Source organism: Phaenicophaeus curvirostris, chromosome 1, assembly GCF_032191515.1.
Source record: "Phaenicophaeus curvirostris isolate KB17595 chromosome 1, BPBGC_Pcur_1.0, whole genome shotgun sequence".
NCBI classification, from domain to species: domain Eukaryota; kingdom Metazoa; phylum Chordata; class Aves; order Cuculiformes; family Cuculidae; genus Phaenicophaeus; species Phaenicophaeus curvirostris.
Genome location: NC_091392.1, coordinates 149,097,774 through 149,125,118, shown reverse-complemented (window position 1 = coordinate 149,125,118; position 27,345 = coordinate 149,097,774). Strand labels below are relative to the sequence as shown.

Below are 27,345 nucleotides of genomic sequence, written 5' to 3'. Positions count from 1 at the left end.
TGAAAATGCTATAGTACTTATTTCTAGGATTAGATCTATCTCATCATGCAGTTTAAGTAAAAATGTTAAACACAAATGAAGGCACCTGGTTTAAGTTACACAGTGAAGTCTAATAGATCCACCCAACAGAGAAAAAGCATAAAAAAAAAATAGAGTGGATAAGTGCCAGGCTGATTAGTCAGCTACCTGAAGGATATGTAGAGCATATTGTTGCATACACAATAATCATACTTGTACACGACTGTCTTAATCCAGTCATGTAAAGAGAGACAATACTCATCTATTGTTTGCATGTTCAGACCCACGTCAATCAGATTTTATATGCAAGCAGATTAGTGCTTCCTAACTTGCTGACAGCAGGTTGACTACTAAAGCCAGTTTTCCAACACAAAGGACAGTATCCAGACAAGCAGCAGATACTGTTTCTTGCTTAGGAAAAGCAACAGGTTCCTCTTCATTTTTGTTACTGAACACTAGCTCCAGGCAGGACTGGAGGCAACAAGGATGCATTATTTACTTTCAAATTTCATAACTTCAAGAGACTCCAGATATTGCCAAGCCCGTGTGAAATATATACAATATTCATGACAGCTGTTAAAAAAACCTGCAACTTCTGTTCTGTGACAGAAGTTTGATTATGTATTTTTAAAATAAATATTTCATTCTTCTTGGTTTTCCTGGGAGAATCTTTTTTTAATTACCTTCAGGACAATTTGCTTACCTTCAGTACAGGAAAAAAAATCTTGTTCTGTGAGCAGCTGCCATGCTTTCAGACATATTTCTGACTTTAAGATAATTAACAAAGCCTCGAAAGAACAGCAAGAGTCCTAAAAGTGTAGAAAATGCACAAAATTAAGTATATCAACCTAAGTAGATGCTATCCCACATTATTATTATTTTAATAATTTTTAAAAATACAGATTATACAAAGTAAAGCGAGATCTTTATATATCATCCACAAATTCAACAAGCAAGTCTTCTGCTTTTGTCTTTTGAAATTATGATACAGCCCTATGGAAGGTTTTTCAGCAATTTTACACTCATACTGTATTCAAGTATCATTTGCTAAAAAAGCTGCATGAAAGAACTTAAAAAGAAGGGGGAAAAATACATACTGCACATTCTCTTCTAGTAGAATTCTTAAAATAACTTAGTAGTGTGTCAGAAGACTACCCAAACCAGAAAATGTACCTTCAGAAATGTATAAGATAAATGTACTGCAAGTCAGAACGGAAGGCAGGGAAGACAGACAGCACAGACTGCTCTAGTAACAAGCCAATAATAAATTACAGTAGATTACAGCTTGAAAATGTAGGAAAATGTATCTGTTCAAGAGAAAGAATAACAACAGTCGATTTAAAGAAAATTACTCAGCATGTGTTCGATTATGCTTTTTGGTCGACTCCACATTTCAAGTAATTTTTAAATATTTAAATTTAACTGCATTTGGAAGAATATTTCAGCTCTGATAAGAGGAACACGCGATACAGAATATTCACACAGCAGTTACAGCTGTGACAATGGAAATCACTAACATGATGTCAACATCACTTTACCAATTCAGAGATTCACTGTAGGTCTGAACAAGCAAACCCAGAAAAATGCAGTGGACACAGATCTTCAGTCCATTTTTGTTCCACTGAGTAAACTGCAAAAAATTAATCAGTTCTTCAGGTGGATCAGGGAGAATCCAACAGAGATAAAACTAACTGCCCAAAGAGCTAGGGAGTTAAAATCCAAATTCCACATCCAGTGGATAGAAACATTACTCTAGAGAGCAATTCTGCTAACTTAATTAACACATGGGCACGTTGAAGATAAATGCTTACGTGTATACAAACGTATAGAGATTAAGATTCGAAAGGTTCAAATGAAAATCTAAACCACAACTTAAAAAGTTTAGCAAAGGACTTCACCCTTTTCATACTCTTACAGCCTAATAAGCCATCTCTATGGTTACACTGATGTTTTGCTATGTGATGCACTTTTTCTTCCTCCTCTCCAGGCTGAGACTGTTTTTTGTTGTTTTTCTTCCCCTATGCTCATTTCTTTTCTAAATGCTTTTTGCTTGTAAATTTTTACTGACTTTCTTCTTGCTTTTTTAAAACCAAAACCACATTAGTAGACACACAAGACCAAACACAAAGAATGCTCTGCTAACCACTGGAACTTTGACCTAAGCCAGATAAGTTTCTGTGATTAAGGTGAATTTCACACAGAGAAAAAAGCACTAAGATCTGGATCAACTACTCTACTACAGAAGCTGCTACCCAGACATTACAAGAGAGTCTTATGTTCTACTGAAAAGCAGCTGAAACAGCAAAAGGTGGGCAGGCAGCTCTTAAGGTGCCTGAAAGCATACTTCCTGCATTACACACGTTGGAAAACCAGGCCAAGTTCAACCCATATTTCTACGTTTCGGAAAGAAAAAACCCAAACTCTTTCCATTGTGTTCCTCGAAAAGAAACATTGGCTAACATTTAAATTTAAAAATCACAACTGTCTCTCTCTTCAGTTTGTTCACTGTACAAGACAGCTCCTTGGAAGTAAACCACTTCACTTTTCCATGAAGCATGAGCAGATTTTTCAAGACGCTTAAAGAAAGGAAGGGAGCAGAAACAGACAGGTCAACACCAGAAGAGAAGAGAAGATGGCAATAAGCGGGCTTAAATATGTCAAAGGACTATACAAAAGAAAGAATCCAACTCGGTTCATTCACTTCGTAAGAGATGCAGTACATGCTATTTCATATGCTCCAACAGGAAATGATTAAATACAGATCTGGTTGGCAGTGTAACTTGATAATACTCTTCCATGTCCTGCTAAGTAGCTCTATTGGGTTAAATCTTTCTATGGTGTTCTAGCAATCTCAGTTTATCCACTTTATCAGTTTAAAAACACTGTTGGCATATTTCATGTGAAATATCCATGGGACAAGGGAAGATTAACTGCTGGATGCATACCACATGCCTCACAGTGCATATTATTCCAAGTCATATTACAAACTTCTTGAGTTAATGAAATAAAAAAAATTAAACTTCAAACAGCTAAGGTTGAAAATACAGCTTTCCCAAATCTAAGTGAGCAAACTTTTGAACAAGTACTGCAAAAGACTGGTAAAAAAAAAGTACAGTTTTTTCCACAGAGTGGGGGAAAATGTTAGGGAAGGACATGCTATTTTCATTCAACTGACGGAAGTGTCAAACCTCAGTCTCAGGCACCACAAGGGTTTGTTTTAATTCAAGATTTATCTGGAGATGTTTGTCCCTATAAAGAGTCATTTCACTTCCTACTTAAATACAATCACATCAAACAGAAAGCATCCAGGGGAGTGACTGATGCTGTGATGGGTTAAACATTTGCTGTTTCTGTAAATCTTAAGGAACGAAGTGCACAACAGCAGAACACGTCGTGTATTACAAAGTCTCATGAATGCCTTCAAACTTTACTAAAAAAGCAGATAAACAAAGTTTCAGGTAACACCATTTAAGATTTCCGTCATTTCTTGTGAAATAAACAGTAAACCACAGGATCTCAGTGCTGGGTTCTTTAAAAAGTGTATTTACTATTACATTCTAACATTTGCTGTTAGACATTTGAGTCAATTGACTTAAAGGGAAGAGTGCCACCTACTGAACCAGCAACAGTTTACCTTACTTCCAGAGCAAGAAAATAAAATGGATAGTAGCATTCACTTCTGTAAAAGAAAATAATTCCAGATCCCATATTCAAATAAAAAAATCCACAGTCAGGAAAAAAAGGTATAGTGGTCGGAGTTTGGTATATCCTAATTAAAAACAAACACAAGAGCAGAATTCAATATGTATAAGACTTCGAAGGTGGGCAGAGAGGCTTCTTAAGAGAAAGCTGACATCACGGGAGCACTGTGATCAGAAAGCATGAAGCCATTCTCTTGTTCGAGTGAGAAACCACTGATGCAACATGCATTTCAAAGGACTAGAAAAGGATATTTTGAGACCTATGTACAAGACAGAAGACTCCACCTACCTCGGAACAGTCACATTTCTTAAATTTTAATACCTGACAGTCAGGTTTATACCTGTAAGTACTAGGTTTCACTCACTTTTCCATATGCTTTCTATGTAAAGCCCAAGTTTCACTACACAGTTCTGCATACCCAGATCAGTAGGACCAGCTTAAAAAGCACAAATTACAAGTCTCAGATCTGTACATAATTAATTACATACTCAGAACAATTTTTTTTCGTTGAGCTGAGGGTTATTTGAATAGTTCACAGTTTACACAGTAACACCACTATGGTAACGAATAATCTCATGTATATTATAGAAATAAAAACATGACATAAAACTATCAGCAGCTAAAGACGTTACAGAACTCTTACTTACAATGACATGATTAATCTTTAAGTACTTAATCACTACAACAAAAATGTTTTCAATTGCCACTTACCAAGTACAAGAAATATCCACCAAAGCCAGTACTGTCCATTGAAGTATCCAGTAAAGTAATCTGAAAACTGAAATTCATACATGATGCTTAGCTGCAGTAAGATAGATGACTAAGACACATTTAACGCACTATGCAAGCACAGAAAGCACAGAGGAAAAAGCAAATTTAAATAAAAGTAACGTATTCAACTACAATGCAAAAACTGGTATTTGTGCAGCAGTTTAATATTCAAATAATCCCAGTGTCAGCTGGTCTGTGGCAAAGTCATTTTAAAATATCTCTAAAATGTGTGTATATACATATAAAAAAAAAATGCATATATATATTTAAAAACCTCTTGCATTACTTGCCAGAATCATCCGACATTTTCTGTTATAACGAATCACTGCTTGTTGATTTCCCTTTTCTCCCCCCAATGCCTGCCATCCCAAACACATTACAGCAGCCTGCTGCTTTAGATATTAACACCAAAAGCCACATTAGTTTAATCTTATCAGACAGGGATGTTCTGCTGACCCTTCAAAAGAAGAGCTTTTGACCTTCTGTATACCCCCTACTGTTAATCGCTGCCAAGAATACCAGCCCCATAAAGACCCCCAACTCATTAAAGTCTTTTCATTTTCAAACCAGCATTCAGTTCCCAGCAGTGAGCTGAACGCAACTAAATGAACCTTGAAGTGGCATTTCAACTGTTCCTGTTAGAGACCATGGTAGACAGTTTTGTCCTCCCTGTGATGTGGGAGGCAGCTGGAGGGCAGGGTGTGATGGTATTGGAGACAGGTATCTGTGCCTTTACCAGACTCCAGACTGCATGCTTCACTGATAAAAAGGTTAATCAAATGTCTCCAAAACTCACATAAGAAGTAGGAATCGGGAGATGTGTGAAAAGTTGCCAGAAGGAATAAGATCAGCTATTTAGTAGCTTTGCACACTTTTCATACACTTCCCATCCAGATACCATTCAGTGTGTTTACTGCATTGAGTCATAGTGCTTGCCATTTACAATTTCTAGGACATTTCAGCAGAATCAACCAAGAAGTCACAAATTCAGGTGTTCAGTTTACATTTTAAAAAAAGGAGACATGAGGCCATATCTGCAACTAGATAAAAATCTAAGACTTTTAAAAAACTCTAGATATAGCTGTTGACTTTTTTTCTTTAAGTAACTTTGCACTAAGATCCACATGTTTTCTCCAGTATAAAGCCAGATCATGTGAATTCTTTAAAGGTTTACTGCTGTACTATATTTGTTTCTATGGACAATCCAAGAAAAACAATATCAAGAAACAGAAATGCTAAATCAAACTACAGAATTTGTCCTTATGATTATCCCTATATAAATACTAGCATTTCTATGATTCAGCAGAGTAAGCATTTCATATTTTGACACTTCATTAAAATACCAAATGAATACTCAGTTCCCAGGAAGCTGACAACATTATTAATCCCATCTCACTTGACAGTCAGTATTTTCAATTCTCTAAACATTTATACCAACACACTTTTTTTTAAATGTACAACTTCATTTAATTGGAAAGATTTTAAAATCCGCAAATATGGGCGTATATGCATTACTCTCACACGTTCTGTACGCAGAAGCAGCCATGGCTGCACAATTTCCCCAAGAGCAAAACTGTACAGTTTTACTGGGGGACAATCCCCCCCAGTAAAAACTGATAGAGAGAGCACGTGAACTCGGACTGTTCAGACACTATACCGTTTTGTGCTACTGACCCTGAATGAGAAGGGGCAGCATAAGACTTTGGAGGAGCTTGAAACAAAGGAACAGAACAATTTTATGGCCACACGTATGCTTGTGTTTCACCATTAAAACAAAACTGTCAACATACACCTTATGAGCTTTCTGCTATTGTCTCTAGAAATGGAGACAACACAGCAAGATAACAATGTTCACTATGACCCCCACACACACACTCCTTAGGTCTTGGAATTGGTCAGCTCTAATATTTTAAAATTAGTAACAACTTATTCACAAGAATTTAAATATAGTCCAGAACACTAATTTCTCATGGACATTTAGCATATTAATTTTTGTGTTCGTTAAGAGCACATTTTTCAAGCAGACAAGAATAATAAAACTGACACAACAAGCAAGTTCTGGCTCTGTTTAGCATGCCTTAAGGGAAGCTGAAAATAACCCCAGTGAATGCATAGTTGAAAAATTCATATCTTCTCGCTCCCTTTGAGATTAATTCCACCCCAAACTCTGAATTCCAACTAAATAAAGAAAGACCATGCAATTTCTTCTCTCTGCAGTCCTGGTACTACTGTGCTAATAGCAAATCAAGTTAAGGTACTAGCACACACATAGGAAAAAAAAATTCAAAGTTGTCAGGGCATGAAAAGTAACTAAGTTATCCAAGATCTCTTTCTTCGTTAGACAGGATGAGCTTTTAAATGTTGTACCTCTCACACATGTAGAATTCAAGTTCAGAAACGATGATTACATTTCATCTAGCATACTTAGTTAAGCAACTTCCATTTGGCTAACATATCTTTCTGAAAACAGCAAGAAATTAAGCACCTAAAATGGTAAAAATGTGACTACCTTCATATTCATTTTATACTTGATTCAGTGTGTATCTTACAAGGAATAAAATAATCAGATACAAGGAAGAAATTATTTTCTTATCTCCCCCCGCCCCAAAGGGCTGAACTATTTATAAATATTTCATATAGGACAGTATAATACCAGTGACATTTTAGGTACTTCCTCCACTTTTCCTCTATGCTTTTAAATATTTGCGCAAAGAATGAGTCATTCTGCATTTATTTTAGAGGAAAGTTGAACATTAAATGCTATGTCAGACAAAAATAGATTAAGCACCATCATAATTTACAGCACCTATAAATATATATATAGCAAGTAAATTCTCTACTAAAGAAGAAGTTAGTGAAAATTCTAGGCACTCTGTTAAGTACTGGAATTTAATATAGTGATTTTTTATGCCATTATAATACATCCTTGAATAAATTGTTACAGTTTGGTTCAACAAACAGTCTGTACAGTGTGAATCGAGAAACATACCCGTACAATGAGAATCCATTTGATCAGGGAGAGACCAAATCCACAGATTGCACCATACCTTCCAGCTATGGTATTTGTTATACAGAAGGATAAACAAAATCCAATCCAGTTGAAAATAAACGCCACTATAAAATACAAGAAACAGTAGTTCCTGTTAATCTGTATAGCTAAGCAAACAAACTTAAAATTAATTTCACTTTTAAACTAATGAGGGCGTGCTTACACAGTCAGTAATTCCCTTCCAGCAATTCAGGCTTTCAGAGATTGACTTTGAACCCAGACATTCCCCATGACATAGTCACTTAATAACAAAGCAAATGGTAAACAGGCTGGAAACTACTACTTTAAACAAGAGAAAATTCCAACATAAAAGAACGTATTACATTGCTACAGAAACCTAACCAGATGACACTAGATGTGAAGGGTAAATGCAAACAAAAGACTATAACACACAAGACTTGGATTAAAACAAATTAAGAAAAAACTTGCTATGCTTCTATAACCAAAATCAGTTATATGCACACATATGTGTATGTATCAAGGCCGCATATTCAGCTTTATCCATTTCGGATCAAACAGAATAAAAGTATCTGCTCTTGCTCTATAAACATAGTATAGAAATGAAGATAAGCAGAGAGGCTGATGTTTCATTTTTTTATTGTCTTCTTTTTTAGATCTATATTCAAGCATAACATATAAGAAGCCTTGAAAGTTTCACACAGAAGCTTAAGAAATCAAGAAACAAAAAGGACACTGAGCATAACGACCACTGTCACTTCAATTAACACTTTTCTACAACTCCTAGCAGAGTTGTATCTGCGTATGTATTTGGCAATCAATATCATCATCTGTATTTGCTTCAGTCTGTGTGCGTTAGGCCACAACGTGGGGAATTCTCAATTAAGTGATGGCTCAACTTTGGGAGCGAGGGCAACTGAAAAGAAAACCACCAAACACAAACCAGTGAAGACAGAAGCAGGAATGGAAGGGGAGCAGAGGGCAACAAAACACCTACACACAAATCCTTCGCATATTAAACCCCCAAACTTATGGAAAAAAAAAACAAAGCACACAAAAATCAGACATTAAATCACTAAAAAAAAAAAGAAAGTCTGTCTTTTCAATGGAAGTTTGAACACTTACAGCACAATATTAGCAACAGAAAATTGCTCAACAGTTTTCTTAAATAAAAGCCAGTTTGAGATGATTATCTACAATAAACCACCACTTTTTTGTAACTAAAAACCTTGTTACAACTCCTACAAAAGGCACAATGATTTGCCCACAAACATAAAATCAGCCTGTAAAACTGCAGTGGGATTCCACAAACTGTAAAGAAATTGAAGTTCCAAGAGAAATTTTGGAAGACTTTATATCACATAGTCATTTTGTACAAGTGAAAAAACATCTTGCTTCAGACTGAGCCATAGGTAACAGATGGTGGCAATGAGAAAGTTTACTTTTACACTAAACACTAATCTTAAAAACAAAACCAACCAAAACAACAACTTTCAAGAGCTACTGATCTAAACTGGTACATGCAGAAAAGCAAAGGAGGAGGAGAGAGAATCACAGAATGTCCCGAGTCGGAAGGAACCCACAAGGACCATTGGGTCCAACTCCTGTCCCTGCACAGGACAACCCCAACATTCACACCATGTGTCCAAGGACATTGCCCAAATGCTTCCTGAGTAACATCAGGCTTTGTCCCATGACTACTTCCCTGGGGAACCTTTTCCAGTGCTCCATCACGCTCTGGGTAAAGAGCCTTTTCCCAATATTCAACCTAACACTCCCCTGGCACATCTTCCTGTCACTCCCTTGGGTCCTAACCTTGGTCACCAGAGAAAAGAGACCAGCACCTGCTCCTCCACCTCCCCTTGTGAGGAAACTGTAGACTACAATGACATCTCCCCTCAGTCTCCTCCAGGCTGAACAGACCAAGTGATTTTAGCCGTTCTGATATGGCTTTTCCTCTAAGCCCTTCACCAACTTTTGGCCCTCCTCGGAGCACTCTCCAGTAGCTTTATATCTCTTTTATCCTGTGATGCCCAGAACTGCACACAATACTCAAAGTGGGGCCGCACCAGCGCAGAGTAGAGGAGGACAATCACCTCCCTCCACCAGCTGGCAATGCCAGGCTTGATGCACCACAGGATACAGTTGGCCCTCTTGGCTACCAGGGCACACTGTTGGCTCATGTTCCACTTGCCATCAACAAGAAGCCCCACATCCCTTTCCTTAAGGCTGCTTTCCAGCACCTTGCTCCTCTGTCTGCATGTATATCCAGGGTTGCCATGTCCCAGGTGCAAAATCCGGCACTTGCCCTTGTTAAACTTTACACAGCTGGTGATTGCCCAGCTCTCTAATTTGCCTAGATCCCTCTGAACAGCCTCTATTATGTAAGAGCTACAGAACAACAAAGGAAAATTAAAGTGTCATAAGACATTGTGACTCCAACATTTATCCATCTTTCCAGAACACAAGAAAATCATTTACATTTGAGAAAGCTTGGATATACTGCTTTGAAAACGGGATTTCTCCGTTTTAAGCAAGCTTTCCAAATCCACCATACTTAGGAGCAACAGACTTCAGAAGTTAGTTCTTCAATGCGTCTCTGTTCCTGTCTCAGTGTTAACAGCTTGCTGCACTCTCCCTTTCTTCCTGTTACTCAAGCTCCAAAGACAGGTATATTAACAAGTACAGAAGAGAAAAATATCTCCAATGGACTATACAGACTAGAGGAATTTTAATGCTTATGTTTTAAAAAAGAATTTAATAGGTACATATTAAAAAATAACGATTTTTACAATACTTGATCTAATTTGTACACACATGATAAAAATTAGGTATTTCCCAATCTTAAATATAGGAAAGGGAAATAAAGTAGTTCTTATAATCAAAATTGAATAGTGACAATTCTACCCTCCTTCCAACTTGACCTGAAGGAATATTCAATATAGAATCCAGTAGCTGGATGAGTATGAGGTGGATATTTAACACTAAGCTGTTTGCCCAGCTCCTGAAAGCAAGAACATCACCAGCATGTTCTGACGTTGTTCACAACAGCTTTTGCCCCCTTTAACCAGTGTGCTGTTCCATCAAGTTACATAAGCAATCTGAGTAGGAAAAAAAAAGGCATAAGCTATACAAAAGTTGTGAGCTATTTAAGTTCACATACGCAAATAAAACTGGACTATATAGAGAAGAAAAATCTCTAAGTAGACTGCAAAAAATGAGATTTTTATCTATCATCCAATTGTTTTTTTCCACATCAAGATCAGCCTCATCTACCTACCTGTATCTTTTTCCACAATGATTTCCATATATATCCTCTGCCAGTCATGCAAGTTACCCAAGCCTTGCAGCCTACGCTGCATCTGCCAAAGAGCTACTAACACTATTTTCTGTGTAATTCCTGCTTCATCTAATTACTGCAACAAGAGTTGTCCAAAACTTTCATCCCTATATTGCCACAGAGAAGCCACAGCACAACCTTCTCCACCAAGCAGAGAAGGAAGGTTTCAATGGTGAGGGAAGAGGCTAGTAAAAGGAAGCATCTACTATTTTTTCTCTAAGTATCTACTTCTCTTTCTATAAAGAGAGATTGATGCACCCCAGGACTTTGGCTTTTGGCTACCAGGGCACATTGTTGGCTCATGTTCCACTTGCCATCAACCAGAATCCTCAGATCCCTCCCTTGAGTGAGCTTCTTGCTGCAAAAAACACAATCCTCCACTATTTGACTGCAACCACTCACTTTGTGAAATGTAAATCACACTGCTCAGTGCAGTTAAAGAGTTGATCTCATCCTTCGTACCGCTTCAGCTTCCCATGATACTGTCATACAGACAGCGTTCCTGGTCTGACATGCTACCATAAAGAAGAAAGCCATTCCTGAAAATGAGATCGAAAGTCTAACAAGCTGCTACAATCACACCATGGTTTTAACTAAAAAAGCATTCTTAACTACTGTCTACCCGTTCTCTTCAGGCAGTCACGTTCTGCCTTCATTTTCTAGGCTCTCGCTGCGAGACTTATCACTCTGCAGGAAGAACTGTTTCCTATGCCAGATATCACTAACATCTAGATTCATACTTGAGCCCAACTTTCAATTATTGTCCTCTTTTGATAGAATTTCAGACATTTAGATGAAATTCACAATGACTGCGCTGGCATCACGGCATTTCAGTCTCTTTCTTTGCTACCGTAACACCATACAGACAAGTGGGACTGATAAAAGCAAGACTTTGGGGGTTTATACATTCCTGAAGCAACAATAAGAGGAGAAAGTACAGCTATATTAACGTAATTCACATAAAAAGCATAGAATCACTAGAGTTATTTCGTCATGATAACAACACATAACAGAAAACAGGTAATAAGTTACTTTTTGGGAGGGGAAGGGTTGGACTAGATAATACTTTTGGTTTTTTAATAAAAAGTCTTCTTGATATCCAATGCAGTGCTTACAACAATTATGTTGTGCCTTTATTTCTCTTTATGGTTTGCAATAAGATAACTGCAGCTGAAATACAAAGCATGCCATGTTCTAAATGTTATAAAAGTCTTAGAATCCAACACACAAAATAAGACTATCCATCAGCTATTTCCATGCCCAAGGCCCTCTTCTGTGGGGCAGCAGTCAGCATGGAATTTTTCATATCAAAAATCATAGTAACAAATCAAAGTCTTTTTATCTGTCAGCAATTCCAAAGAAGCTGGAGTAAAATAATTCAACTTAGTTTTGACAAACAAGCTTGTATATACTGTCATTCTTCATTCTCCAGCAAATACAGGGGCAAGACAAAGATGATGCATGAAGCTGTACTTCATCATTAATAATTTATTAATCCACGCTTGCTTTTTGTCAGTGCTCATCAAGTTGCAAAGCAATATTGACACATCCTTAGATTCTATCCCCACAATTTGCATTAAATAAAGAAAACAGTTTTTCAAGTTGTCAAGCAACCTCATGCAAAGGTTTTGTGTTGTACATATTGCAATACATCAGAAAATGCAACAATAACGACAAGCATACTAGAAATAATCTACTTTTTCCTCACTTGTTCTTGCACTTCATTTCCTGATCTTCTTTACTTACCTTTCCATAGCTACACATTAATAATTTTTCTTAAGTTTATATTCACTATCATAAAAAGAAGCCAGGAAAACTGGTCTGAAGACCTATGTTGGTTCCAGGATTTAACCATGGTTCAAGCCTGTGTGAGATTATGGTGGTAACTATGTATACAGAAAGCAATTATGCTCAGTTACATCCTTTATTCCTTGATCTGTTTGTCCAATGACTTACTTCAATACACAGTAAACACTACAGAGCTTAACATTTCATACCTGGCCCAGGTTTACTAAGCATACTGCAATAAATAATACTTTCCAGTTCTTCATGCACCACTAGAAATTATTATTCCCACTCCTGCACAGAATTTATTCCGTTTATGAACATTTCCGGGACACGTTTGCTCCTTCCTGAAAGGCTCACTTAAAAGCCTGATGATGATCACTGGAAGCATTTGCCATCAACTTCAACAGACAAATTCTTACTTTTCAGCTCAATGATGAATGCTCAAAAGCTTCCCCAGGCAATTTAGTTCTACTGCTTCACTACCCTTGTTAGCAGATTTTCCTTAATGTCCAACTGGAAGAGTCCTCGTCCCAATTATTCTGTATTACATTCAACATGTATGGAGAAATCACAAAAGTCAAATAATTTCTACATGAAGAAAGGAGTTAGGTGACTGTGCATGAAGGTCAGCCAGGCTCCTCTGATAATCGTAAGGAAACAAGCACTCCCCAATCAGTTCCATTCTCTCCTCCCAACATTAGCAATTTCAGTCAAATTACTTCCCCTCAACTTCTCCTGCATGACTAAGGGAAACCTGTGTGACATTTGTGATGTGGACATACAGAAGTCAGGTTTCCTAAACTCACATAGGCATCCTCCCATCAGAAATTTACATCACGCTTTGGTCCCTCTGCTCAGGAAGCATAAAATGAAAGTCTGTGCTCACCCTGAGCTTGTACTACAACTCTGTCTTCCAGTCTATGCCAGCTTGAACCCCCCTCAGTATACATCCTAGCTTGTGTGCAGTTATTGACTGCCTGAAGCATTCAATAGCTTTGTTATCATCTGTTCCAATATAACATCTGGGACAATACATACACTGATATTTCTCCACATCATCAGATTTAATTGGTGTGAGTTGTACACCATGTTTACATTGCCCAGATAACATAACTGCAAATTACAAGAGAAACACCGATTTCTTAATGTATATGATTTTAACACATTAGAAACAAAAGAGGTTGTTTTCCAATTTTTTTCCTGTAAGCTTCTCAATCCAGTTTGAAAGCAAAAAAGCAATTTTTCCATACAAATTACTTTTATTCTTTAGAGTACATTGTTTCAGGCTATTTATGCTAAACAGAACAGCTCTTCACAACTTAACTCAGGAAATAGATTTGTAGCTTGCATATACCAAGCTCTGAAAACAATCTGACCACTAGATGGCCACAAGACAGCAATTTAATGCAACCTGGGCAGCTACCACAAGATGGTAGTAGCCATTAATGGTGATTTGATTGCAATATGAAGTTAAGCTTGCTTTGTTATACTTCAGTTGAATAAAAAAAACAAGGAAAAGAAAAAAGTAAGCCAACTTCACTGTTTTGTATTTAAAACAAAGGCAGCCCACCCCTTCCTCCCCAAGATTTTTCCACCAACACTGTACCTAACAATCATGGGAGTAGGTGGGAGAAAGTATCTGGAACAAGCCAGCCTTTCCATGCTCCTCCCACTGGAGTGCAGCTTCTGACACTGTTCTGCATTTTAACAAAGTGAGGGAACTTATTCCAGGCTGTGATCCGCCACCTCTACTTGCAGCATTTAAAAATATCACCCCCTAAAACAATCCCAAATATAGCCATACTGTGAATTTAATTTTAATTCCTACTTTAATTTTTAATTAATTTACTTTTAATTCCTACAGAAACTTTTACCTCCCTATTGGAGGGACAGGAATACACCACCCACTATTTATGATCTACACTTAATAAAGTTAAGCTCATTTTTCTTTCATATCTCCAATTTCCCTAAGAAAAACTACTGAAAAATAATATTGCAGGTCTACAGATGCTATGAGTTTTTGTGAACTCCTCATACTATGAACACAAACAGCAAGCAAATTTCACCGATTTCCATATGTAACTGGTGTCCATAACAGCCAACACAGATCTCAATTAAGCACACACTTACATAAATATCTTGCAATGAGTAAGCACTAATTTTATGCATTTCATTCACAGGTGAAGAAAGCTGAAGAAACAGTCTCAGAATAACCAAGAAAAATTGTGACGCACAGAGTATTTTCATCAAATGTGTGAAAGCGATGTGCTGTGCAGTCAGTCTCAGCTGAACAGCTATTTGAAGAGAAAGTTGCCAATTTATCCAAGTAAACATCTGCATTCTTGAAGATGCGCGCAAGGTTCTGCGCATGCAGTTTTGGCCAACTGCGTGTGAGTGTCACTGGACCCTCTCTGGAGCCTTTTCTCAGCTTCTGTACAGCAGGACTTTTACTGCTGCTGTTCTCCTGTCTGCAAGCTCATAAAAGTCTATTTTCAGCTGTCATTTTAAGGACTTAAAACACATTAGATCCAACAATGCAACTGACTTCCAAGTGTAGTGCTAATGAAGGCCTGAATCAGGATTTAAATGCAAGAACAAATACACACAATACAGAATATAAATAGGCTAAACAAAACATTGTAGCACACAGTGAACATGGAAGGGAAAAAAAAAAAGAGAGAAAAAGAAAAATGAAGCTATACCTCCTCTTGGCCACAAGAATATATACCATTTCTATGGTCCAGCTACACAAAGAGGACAGATTACAAAACTCAATTTGCTACCCTATCTATATATGTATTTCTAAATATGCCACGGGATGTAGACACAGATTTTTATCCCAAGATGCAAACACTACATTGTCCTACCACATCAGATGTCAGCATGAAAAAAACTTCTGTGAAAATTCTGTAACCTGCATCTGTAATAGTTAAAGAGACTGTGAAAGACATTAAAGAAAGGACAGCTAAGATGAGATCTAGGTTGAAATACAAAGGAGACTTCAGTGTATAATGAATCAGCTTTCATCTTGATGAATGCTACAAAGAACAGCTGCATCCCCAACACCAAGCTTCCATCCAGGCTGCCAAACATATTTATTTCAGAAAGGGAAAATATCCTCAGAAATTAGAAAGAAATATGCAATTGGCAAAACAGATGCAGTTTTTTTCTGGAAGTAAATTACAGTAGATAAATTAACTTTTCTCAATGCAGTACATAAGTTACAAGACATGCACAGCGCACACACATACAGTACCTGAAGAAGTGCTACAGTAGCACTGCTTGCAATCAGACATTACCTGAACACAGCACAGTTTTATATGCTAATTGTTAGGTCAAGCTGCAAATGAGCACAGTTGGATTTGTTCCAAAAATCCACCCACAGCTATTTAATTCACTACACTAACATCAGCAACTTTTATATGGCACATCAACTCTCTCTGTTTTTTTCTGCTTAAAAATCAATTGCCAGGCTTCTGTGTTCCAGCCTTGAATTCAAGTTGGTAGTCCACCTAGAATTTCCCAATTTACAGTTAACAATGCAGCCTTGCTATGCCTCAAAGCACTTACTGTGATTTTGCTTTGTCCTCTTATCTGTGACAGATGCCACAGAAAAAACTTGCAAACTATTTCCTACATCTGGAACAGGAAATGTGTATATCTGCATACAGGTAAAAAAATTCATTCATTACAGTACATTAATGCAGTTTATCACAGCTATCTTTTATATTCCATAAGAAAAAAAAAGGTAGAATTAAGAGATACCTCAGTAGGTGTGAGATACAAGATAACTTACTGAAAAATGCCAACATGAAGATGCCATCATTGCCCACTCTAAGCTGATCTGCATCACTGAAATCATCGCGTGGTGGATACTCTTCTTCCTGGATTTACAGGTTAGTGATAATTTAGTGAAAAGTTTATTTTTGAATAACTGTCTGTAGGATTAAAGTATTCATTATGTTTCTAAAGCCAGAAGAAAATTTACATTTCTTTAACACATCCACATCAAGGAAGTTTAAAAGTTTAAAAATAAAGTTTAAAAGAAAAATAATTCATATCTATAAAGTAAGTCTTATCTGTTGCTTATATTGAAAGAGCCCAAATTTAACTGAAACATTTCTGTCTATTCATCTTAAATGAAGCTCGAAATTATTTCAGATGAGTACTTTGACAATCAAAACCAACAGAAACTTCATTTTCTACTGCAAGTATCTTGGTATGCAGCCAAGCTAAATACTTTTTGGAAAAAACATTACATAGTACATTCTATTTTTCTCCAGCTAGAGCAGTTTTTCAATGTTTTCTAAAATACAGAATAAACTTTTGGAATAAGGTTAGCATCTTAAAATGAACTGATGACGTAACAGCATTGCAATAACCCTTCTGACTGCCCTATAACTCCCAGAAAAACACGCGTAAAGCAAGCAAACCACTTGAGTTTTCGCTGCCCACCAGAGGGCGCGAACGCATTAGAAGTGTTTAAAGGTCTTCTAAACTCAAGCGGCAGTACTTCAGGTCAAATTGTAAACCCAGATGTCAGTTAGAACGATTCAAAGTTTTCTCTCATGGAGAGAAATCGCTAAAAATTATAAAAAATTGACATCCAGTTAAAATATCAGATGTCAAAATCCTGAAAGTATGAGGTTGTTTAGTTTCTCCGTACTTAATTTTCAACAGAACTTGGTAGATATTATGTATGTAGTTCTGTGTATAAGTAAAACCTTGCTTTAACTGTAGACTGGGAAACACTAAGGTTTTCATGATGACTCACTTATGACGGTGAGCCTGATGAATACTGTAAAACCAGTTAAACACACCACTTTTATACTTAAATGAATAACATCAAAACAATACAGGATGATACAAATTAAATAACAGTCTGGTCATAAGCACAAGCAACATTCTTTTGCTATTTTTTCTACAATTTATCATAATGTATTAGAATTGAGATAAGAAATTATGTATAAAAAATGAAATCGGGGGAGATTAGTTCAAGTGAGAGCTACTTAGCCATTTCACTCACTGCATACAGTATTGAAATAATATACTCCTGATTTTAACATACTAATCAGTGGCTGTATCGCATGTTATTTTGTATATTAAGTTCATAACTAAAAGGGCATCAAACAATCACGGTCATCTAAAGCTCTGTCATGTGATTGACACATTCACCTTTGTCAACAGCCAACAGTTGTTACTAGGGTATAGTGATTATGGTTAAAAATGTGCTAGAACGAACTGTACCAACTCAGAGCAGTCAGCACTACTCCTCATAACACAGCCATGAAATTCCAGCTGCATTATTTCATTTCAGATTAATTAACCAGGACTCTCTGTCAGATAAATCACTTTAAAAACACTGCTGTTCACATGGACAATACTCAGGAAAACAAAAAGCTAGCTGAGTAAGAATCTTAAGGGGCTGTAAATCAACTCTACGTAATTTCAGATGTCTCTAAATGGTCATTCAAAATGACTAGGAAAGCATTAGTTTATTTAGCTCAACTTTGCTGCAGAAACAAGACTGATTGGGGGAAGAGAAAGAGGGGGCTGAAAATGTATTTAACATTTGAATATACTTATTTCTGAAAAGCGTGCCACAAGAGTTCCTTTTTCAAGCCATGACAACAAAAAATATTTTCAATTTTAATTTCAGAAGGTCTATAAAACCCCATGCAAAACAATTTTTGCTTTTTTTTTTTTTAACTGCTTGCTAAGTACTGCATTTCATACTGGCACTTCCAAACCAGTATGATGCTTTATGTCAAATATTGCTTCAGGAAAAGAAAAAGAAAATTTTGCTCAACAACAGGCCTGTTCACAGAAGAACTGACTTCTCTAAAGCTTACACATATGAGAGAAATAGGTCAATATATAACCCAGGAACATGAGGGCAGACATTTGCAAGTAGGTACTGTTGTACTAAATATGAACAACTTGTAATATATCACATTCCACGTCAAAAGGCAATTACACTAAACCAAGTTCTATTCACCGACTCCAAAAATTACCATTTGAAAATAATCAAAATGTTTAAGAAACTACTAGTTTCCTGTACCTAAATCACATTCAGCCTACATCAACATCACTTAAAATTATGTGGCTCTACGGTCAGTCCTGCTGATGGAAGACACTAACTGGCACAGCTCAAGCCCCACTAATACTGACTGTCTTTCACAGTGCTCTCATTTGATCTAGTTGGTTGGTGTCAACTGCCTCAGTCTTTCTTCAAACTGTAACTGCTTACCACTGTTCACTGGGGAATTAAAAGGACAATCTGGAACGACGGCCCCCTCTGCTGATACTTAGAACTAAACATAATTTCACAGGAATACTTCTATTAGATAGTAACATTTGTATCAATACGAATAATTATTTTGTTCTTCTTCGTGAGAAGAATGTCATATAACAACACACAAATCCATAAAATATATCATACTGTTCCAGTATCTTATACTGATTTTCAACAAATTTAGCTAAGGATCATGGGCAACATTTCTTGTTTGCTAAACATGACAAGAACTGTATAAACACAAAATTGCTCTTATGATCAGAGAAACAGCTAACAGCAAAATATATTATCATACTAAAAATGGTATGTCAAAGCGCAATTTCTCTAAGCAAAAGAACATCAAATGGCACACAGCATCTAATAAAGTCAAACAACTATTAAGACTTTTGAAATTTCAGTGCTTTCTGTAGCGTTCTATAAAAAGGACTGTTTTCCCCCAAGTGATTTGTAACTTCTTTCAAACTGAACTCTATCATGGTGTATAGCAAGAAAACCACCTTTAATCAAGTAAAGAACCTGAGTGTTCAGGAACTCCTCGGAAAACTAAACTGATGTAACACTTCTCAATGCAGTGGATTTACAGATAAAAACTTCTGAGGAAAGGGTCAAATTACTTAATAAACCACATAAATTATACCTTCAGTATACAAAAGAATATGGAGAAGTTTATGGTAGGGGAAAAAAGGCACAATGAACGCCAAAAGAATTTTCCTGCAGGCAAACAAATGCACAGTTAAAGTCTAAACTAGAGAGAACTATACCATACCTCTGGACGACTGAGGAATATTTCATCAAACAGACTCCTAGATTCCCTAAACTGGGTGTGCTAAGCGTGTAAAAACAGAAAAACATAAGACAAATGCAACTGAAAAGCATTAAGTAAAGCCATTCATTGCAATACACAAACAAGTCATTTAATTGTTAACAATATTTTTCCCCATTTAAATTAACCTTTCAAAACTGACCTTAAGAATTTGAAAAGGAAAATGTCAAAAGACAGGATAACTAATGCTTATCGCTACTGATGACACAGGACCACTACAATTTTTTTGATGCATTGAGCTATCTAGGACCCTTTGAAAGAAATAAATGTTTATGCACAATGCGTTTTTAAAACAAACTACACGAAGGACTACAAAAACAAGGACTGAAAGTTTAAGTAAATTTTAGGTTTACATCGTTTGTACAAACTGTGGATGCAAGGCCTATGATGAAGTCTTTTAAAAAAGACATTTATGTAATCATATAAGATTGACACCTCATTCAGGGAAAAAAAGGATGAAAGTTGTTCTGCAAATGTGCTGCCTTTTGGTACCATTTTCCTCTCTTCTGCTCAATGAGTACATTTGTAGTCTTTACTGTACACTTTGGATGATGCTAAAGAACAACTATCAGGTTCATGTATCACTCAAGGTAACAGAAGGACATTTAACCTTTTCCAGTTGTTCACACTATTGCAGTGAATAGGCAATATAACATCAATTTACAAGAAGAAACTAGAGGCATGGATCACAGGAGAGTTTACATTCATAAAAGCACTCAATTTATAAAGCTGAAAATAAAAAAAAATGAAAAAACATGCATCTTAGATCATTTGTGCATGTTTTGCAAAGTGTGTAATATACACATTGGCAGCTGTCACTGCCTGTGATCTCCAAGACAGCAGAAGTGAAAAAAAAAACCCCAATTAACTACATACCAGTAGAGCAAAGTTTAAACAATTTATCTGTTCTTCCACTGCTATTCAGAGCAAAGGATAAAAATCCTTCCCATCAAGATAAAAAAACACCACTCTAACCATAATCCTTCTTCTTATTCCAGTCATCTGCCAGATTAAGACTGTTATTACACAGTTTTAGTCCATCCCAGTGTAAGTCTATTAGAATTATTAAATAAGGCATGGATTTTGTGGCAGTATCACATGGTAAGTTAATTAAAATGGTGTTAATTAAAACTGCACTGGCACATTATTTTAAAATCATCTACAAAACTGGAATTCAACTTCAGCATTTTCTACTTTTTTCCCAAGACTCAACCTTGCAAACTTAATACTATTTCTTTACTACAGCTTGGGTGTATGCATGCGTGCGCTTAAAAAAAAAAAATAACAAAAAAAAGCAAAACTGAGCAGAAATTCTATCAAACTTCAGATTTTAGCAGTCAGCAAGACTGTGGCTCTTGGGTACACTGAGTACACTTCTGATACTAACTTAGTACTCATGTACATCTACAATGTTTTAGGCCATCTTTGCTTTGGGGGAATAACGGTGTGTTCCTACTGATTTTTTCCTAAGTAACCGAAATTCTTGTGATGCCAGCACTTAGTTCTTGAACATCAAGTTCTATTGCATGTTTTGGAAAAGCAGATTATGTAAAAATTTCTCATTTTGTCACTGCATCCTAATCTCCTACCTCTTAGCTCCAGATTCCTTCTCGCTACCTACTCCTCACACAGTAGCTTCAGCTCCTTTCCCAGTACTGCATTTTGTCCCTACTTATGTTCCTTTCTCCACAAATCACAGTTTATCCTCCTCCCTCATAAATCTCTCAGTACTTGCTCCATACCACTGCTCTCCATTCACCCTTGCCTCTTTTCATTTTGATTTAGGCCAACCCTCTCTGATTCATATTTGTGTTCACTCTGCATCAGTTACCTTCTTGCTCAATGATAGTCAGACTTCTTTTCCTATGACATGTAAGCTCCAGAGGCTCAGAGCTGCCCTTCTTCATTGATGCCTCTGAAGTTGAATCAAGTGGCTTTCCCCTTCCCTTCTAACTGAAGGTCAAGGATAATAAAACTACTTCAGGGCACACCATCCTATTACTCAGTTCCAGTGTTTTCACAAACAGCAGTCAGGAACAGTCATGAGGTATGTATACTTTCAGTCCTGCAATCCTATTTTGGTACAGAATGAGAATGCTCTTAGGTGACAGCACACCTGCAGTCCCATCCCCTTCAGACCTATGAGCAGTCTAAACTTTTTCATGCAAGACAATCTCCACACATTTACTAAATTTGAAGCAATATGTATTAGCTGTGGAAAATTGCTCAAAAACTTGTAATTTGTCCAAAGTCAGAACGATTTTCTGCAAAAGGGCAAAAGATGTTTGTGACACAGTGACCTTAACATGTGAGAAAGGTCTCCAAAGTAAAACCAGCTTAAAATGAAAAGGCAAAACCCCACTGATGTTATTTTTCCTTGCTAAGCTTTATTCCTGAAACTGGCCAAACCCCAGTCTGAAGTTTTCCCTCTGAATTTCAGGTCAAGGAAGATTGCTTATGCCTGAAACTTTCACCTCACAGGCTTCTAGATAAACAAAGTCAAAAGCAACAAGAATTTTCCAACAGAGTTGCATATATCCTGTCTGAGGTGTAACAGGCCTGGTAATGGTAACCTAAGAGTTAAAATTTGGGTTCCAAGTAAGTTTAAAAGTTTTCCGTTTCAGACTGAGGGTTTCACTCAGACCAGTATTTCAGCAGAAGTTTTACTTATATGACAAGCAGTAAGAACAGACTATATGGAATCTGTGCTCCTATTAAAGCAGTTACATGGTTACAACTGAAGATCATCACCTCACAATGGAAACCTGTCAAGTAACCGTGAAAGGGTTCCTGGCTCCCTACTGCATTAAGTAGAACAGATCTGTGTAACACTTTCACTGGTGATGTTACACAAACCCATTTTAATTTTAGCTGTGCCTACCTTAAAGTGAGTGTTGTACACTCACTACTGTATGGCACTCAAGGAAGGAACAGCTTCCTGACAGGTTAGAATATTTTCTGGTCATAAGCACACTGCAGCCAGTAAGATTTTATATGTATCTCAAATGTAATCATATTTGATCAAGGTGGAGATTTTAGTGAAAGCACTGGAAGCTACCATGGCCAATACTACCAAACAGCAGAATTTTCACATTCCAAAAATTTAGGAGAAAAAAAGGAAGAGCTATGTTTACAAAACTAACATTTAATCCCAATTGAAGACATCAATTTTCTATTTTGAAGATTGTATTCTTTACACTATTAATTCTTATAAAACTATAAGCACTGGATATATACCTATTAATTAAGGTACTGTTTATCATAAATTCTGGTGTGTGACATTTTGTTTGGTTTTTTTTTTTTCTTTTAAGTACTTGGAACATTTTCTTGAACTTCAATATGAAAATTTTCATGGAGCAACCAATAGGGACCTTTCCTTTTAAAGGATCAACATTATTTGAGCTTTGCCCTCCTTGACTGTTGAAATTCTCCTTCTTCTCTAAACATCTGCCGTGTTCTTTTTTTTTATTTTTTTAATTATTTTTTTTTACCATTTGAAGCACTAAGGATCAGCAATAACTAATACGTAAATACCTAATTAAAAAATGACAAAATACTGGATAAACTATTAAATCAGTGCAAAATTTGGCTTTTAAAGTTATTTATACAGTAGCTATGCCTCAGAGAAGATTAAGTATAATACACTTATCATAGTACTTTAGAACTAACTTACACTATACAAAATCTAAGCATCCAAAATATTTAAATAACAAGCCCACCATCATTTTAATAAGTAGGCCATAATGTAGGCCGAATTACTATAAACCATTAGATTAGCCTAACAGGTTTCACATAACTGAAATAAAGCAGAACTGCACACTTACTCGTTGGGCAACTTCTGCTGCAGCAGCTGCCATTGCTGCAGCTTTGGCCTTCTCTGCTTCATCGTAAGTAGGAAGAGAGGTAGCTACACTGTATGGAGGTGGTACAGGATAAAATTCATTGTGTGTTTCTGTTCAAAATAAAGAGGTTATGCATTTTTAAGCCAAAAAGTTGTCAAGAATATTAAATTTTACGCGCACGTAACTATTGAGCTTAAAAGTATTTTTTTTTCAACGGAAGCCAGAATCAATGATATTTGTAGTTCAAGTTCTTACAAGATTTTTAAAACGTTTGTTTTTATAAAATAAGAGTAGCAGCTTGATAGTGCTGTTAGTTGCTACTCAAGGCAGAAATCTTACCTTCTGTAAGGAGCCAGCATATTTATGAACAAAAAAATCGTATTTGCCAAGTTACATCCCACAGCATTCCAACTAAATGCTTTTTATCAAACATTCAAAAGACATGCACGAAAACATACTAAACTTCCCCTATTCATTATCAACATCAATTAATTAGGTAAGTTTGGTAATAACCATGTTGTATTTTTATTAGCATGGACTGATTGCTAACTGCAGTTGTTCTAAGAACAATTGTTTTCCTAACATTACAGTTCCACCACATTCTTTTAAAAATGATCCTTCTATCAAAATGGACCACACACTTCTTTCTTATATATTTAAATAGTAAAGCATCACCACACAAAAGAATTATTAACAAAATAAATAAAAATTAATTAAAACAGACCTGGAGCTTCCTCCTACAGTAGTAGTTTGTAACAAGACAGTTTTTGTGATAAGGATTTGTCAGCACCAAGTCCCATGGTAAAAAGATTCGTCAGCACACCAACACATAGGTGTTATATATAGAGATAATTCAGCATAGCTACGTATACTTGCAAACACTGCCTCCAAGAACAAGAGCAGGATATTTCTCCTTTAATTAACATTAAAATAATTAGGTTGGAGGTTACTTCTAAAATAATTGTTTGGCACATGGGAGATGCATGCCTAAACAGGAACTTCAATGTTACCTGCTGCTAGGCCTCCCATAGCCAGAAGAAAAGTCACAACCTCATGAGAAAGAAAATACTGAATAAATGGAGAAAAAGACCCCTCTTACTCATGTTCCTCAAGACGTTCTAACAAGAGCAAATGCAAAATGTATCTTTCCATGGCAGTATTTTCACCAAACAACGGCATGTACTTAAGTAGTTTGAGATTTGACAAATCAGTGTTTTGGCTTTTTTTTTTCTATAAGAGGCAATGAAAATTGCTAATGCGGTCTAATAATGGAGCACTACTCAACGATTTAGATTAAATGTGGAACTTAACTACACACAGACTTAAATAAAACCTATTACACTAATTAATGAATAACCATTTAGACTAGTAATTTGGAACAATTATTTTAGCTTTGAAGTGTGCTTTTTCTGAACAGACCAGACAAATGGCTGTGCATGAAAGCATATCTTTTTACTGCAATTGCGTGCATAGGAAAAAAAAAACCCAAACTGCAGCATCCTATCACTTTGAAACAAGTGCTGATTCATACACCCTCCTCCCTGACAAGCTGTTATGCAAGAAATACCTGAGGTTGCAGCTGCTTCTACAGCTATGCTAGAGTACGGTGGAGGGGAAGTATCTGCTTCAGATACAGTTGTTGTCTGAGGAGTCTGCGTAGTTTCTGTAGACGCGGAAGGTTGCTCAACTGCTGAAGATTCTGGGGGGTCATCCTCATTGTGAAGCTTGGAAGAAAAACACAAATTTCAGACATGTTCAGGGAATACTTCCCATGACAACCTAGTACTTGCAGAACCATCTTCATAAAGAGAGAAGATTATGCTTCAATACAATTGAAAATTATTTACAAACCAGCATGTGACTAATTTAAGCAGTCCAGTTAAATCCTTTTAAGCGAACAGCTAAAGATTAACTGTCTTATCTTTTCCCCAGAAATGGATTCCTTCTCACCAGTGATCTAAACATAGAGCCTTAAATATCTGTAATTTCAAGTGCTTACTACAGGGGAAAATTCAGGCTAAAAAATACCTTTTTTATATATAAATATATGAATGCTATTACAATTTTTTCCTTAAATATATTCATAAAATGTACAAACTCATTTTAAATTACAACACTATATTTTATTGTATTAATCTAGAAGAAATGAAAAATAAAGACAAATTTCTAATTCTGTGACTGGGATTTTTGTATTTTTACATCCTGTCAGAAAGCTCCTCGAATCAAATTCTTTGAAACACTTTCAAAACATTCTGTTTTTCTTTCCAGTCTGAACAGAATCCTTTCCCTAACTTTAAGTTGCTGGTTCATTTGGTTGGTTGTTTTTTAATCTGCAGTTTTAAAAGGGCATATGCAGTTAAACATATATAGAAATATGAATTCAGATAAGCAAGAATGTTGATTGAAAAAAGTGGAATTTGAATGCAGCAATAGCTTTTCCTATAGAAGATAATTTTATTATTTTAGCTAACTTGATAGTGTTTCAAATATGAATCAAACTTTAAGAGTACTAGCATTAAGCAAAAAAGTGATAGTTCACACTAGTGAAAACTACAAGCTAAGATGCCAGTAGGCAACTACTTAGTACCATATTTAAAACTCAGAAGAGAAAATTAGTAGATTGAACACATCTGAAAAAGTATTCTGTAAGTTCAAATTCATAGTTTCTATGAATACCCTACCGAAAAATATTATTTCATTTTCAATAACAAAAATATTAAGAATACTTCTACATTAATTTCATATTAGGTAAAGTATTATCAGATTACTGGGAAAAGCACATTCTCAGAAGAAAGAATGCTAAATTCTTTGCTAAGTAATATAACATTTATAGCAAAATTGTTTTATATCCAGAGTATATCAAAGTTCACAAAACAGCTGAGCTTGGAAGCAGCCTCTGTAAGCCACCTGGTCCAATTCACCTGCTCAAGCACAGCCACCTATAACTAGTGCCCAGGACCATGTCCAGCTGCCTTTTGGGTATCTCCAAGTATAAAGACTCCACAACCTGCCTGGACAACCTGTGTCAGCGCTCAGTCATCCTCACATTATATAAAAATAATAATAACAATAACAAATGGGTGTTTCCTTATGTTCAGGGGCAACCTCCTGTGTTTCAGTTTGTGCCCATTGCCTCTGGTCCTGTCACTGAGCACCACTGAAAAGAGTCTGGCTTCACCATCGCTTCAGATATTTATAGGCATTGATGAGATCACCCTGAGCCTTCTCAAGGTTGAAGACTTCCATCTCTCTCAGCCTGTCCTCATACATGAGATCTTCCAGTCTCTATCATCTTGGCGGCCCTTTGCTGGACCCTCTCCAGCACGTCCACACTCCTTTTATGCTGGGGAGTCCCAGCTTTGGCACAGCACTGCAGCTTCACCAATGCTGAGCGGAAGGGAAGGGTCACCTCTCTCAACCTGCTGGCAACGCTTTGCCTAGTGCAGCCCAAGATATCATTAGCCTTTTCTGCTGCAAGGGCACATCGCTGGGTCATGTTTAAAGTTCTGCAGGTTCAAATTCCAAGCTTTTCTTTCTAATTAAAAACTAAGGTTAACAGTGGGAATTACAAGCATAGAAGACATTTCAACAGTAAGCAGATAAACTGAAAAGATTGTTCAAGGGAAAACAGAAGATGCTTCACAAGAAGTTTGGGCAACAGAAAAACTTCTCTTATCGTTTCTACCATGCTTTTCTCTTTAAACGTGTCAAATCATAAAAAGCTATAAAGTTACCTGCTAAATAATTTTTCGTCATTTT

At 36.4% G+C, this 27,345-nt stretch overlaps 1 protein-coding gene across 3 annotated transcripts in view; it reads right to left on the bottom strand.

Annotated features, from left to right (window-relative positions):
- The window catches only part of NDFIP2 (Nedd4 family interacting protein 2), a 47,185-nt gene that overhangs the window by 2,952 nt on the left and 16,888 nt on the right, over nucleotides 1–27,345 (bottom strand). Inside the window, exons 1-8 of one of the 3 annotated variants that reach the window (XM_069878312.1) lie at nucleotides 26,996–27,121; nucleotides 25,154–25,310; nucleotides 23,569–23,696; nucleotides 19,688–19,747; nucleotides 16,423–16,510; nucleotides 7,481–7,605; nucleotides 4,432–4,498; nucleotides 722–827 (exon numbers count right to left, since the gene is read on the bottom strand). In XM_069878312.1, coding sequence (XP_069734413.1) covers nucleotides 724–827; nucleotides 4,432–4,498; nucleotides 7,481–7,605; nucleotides 16,423–16,510; nucleotides 19,688–19,747; nucleotides 23,569–23,696; nucleotides 25,154–25,310; nucleotides 26,996–27,082 — 816 coding nt within the window. In that variant the 5' untranslated portion in view covers nucleotides 27,083–27,121 and the 3' untranslated portion in view covers nucleotides 722–723. Of the gene's footprint in view, nucleotides 1–721; nucleotides 828–4,431; nucleotides 4,499–7,480; nucleotides 7,606–16,422; nucleotides 16,511–19,687; nucleotides 19,748–23,568; nucleotides 23,697–25,153; nucleotides 25,311–26,995; nucleotides 27,122–27,345 lie in introns of those variants that run through there. The other 2 variants (XM_069878320.1, XM_069878329.1) reach the window with 2 other exon arrangements.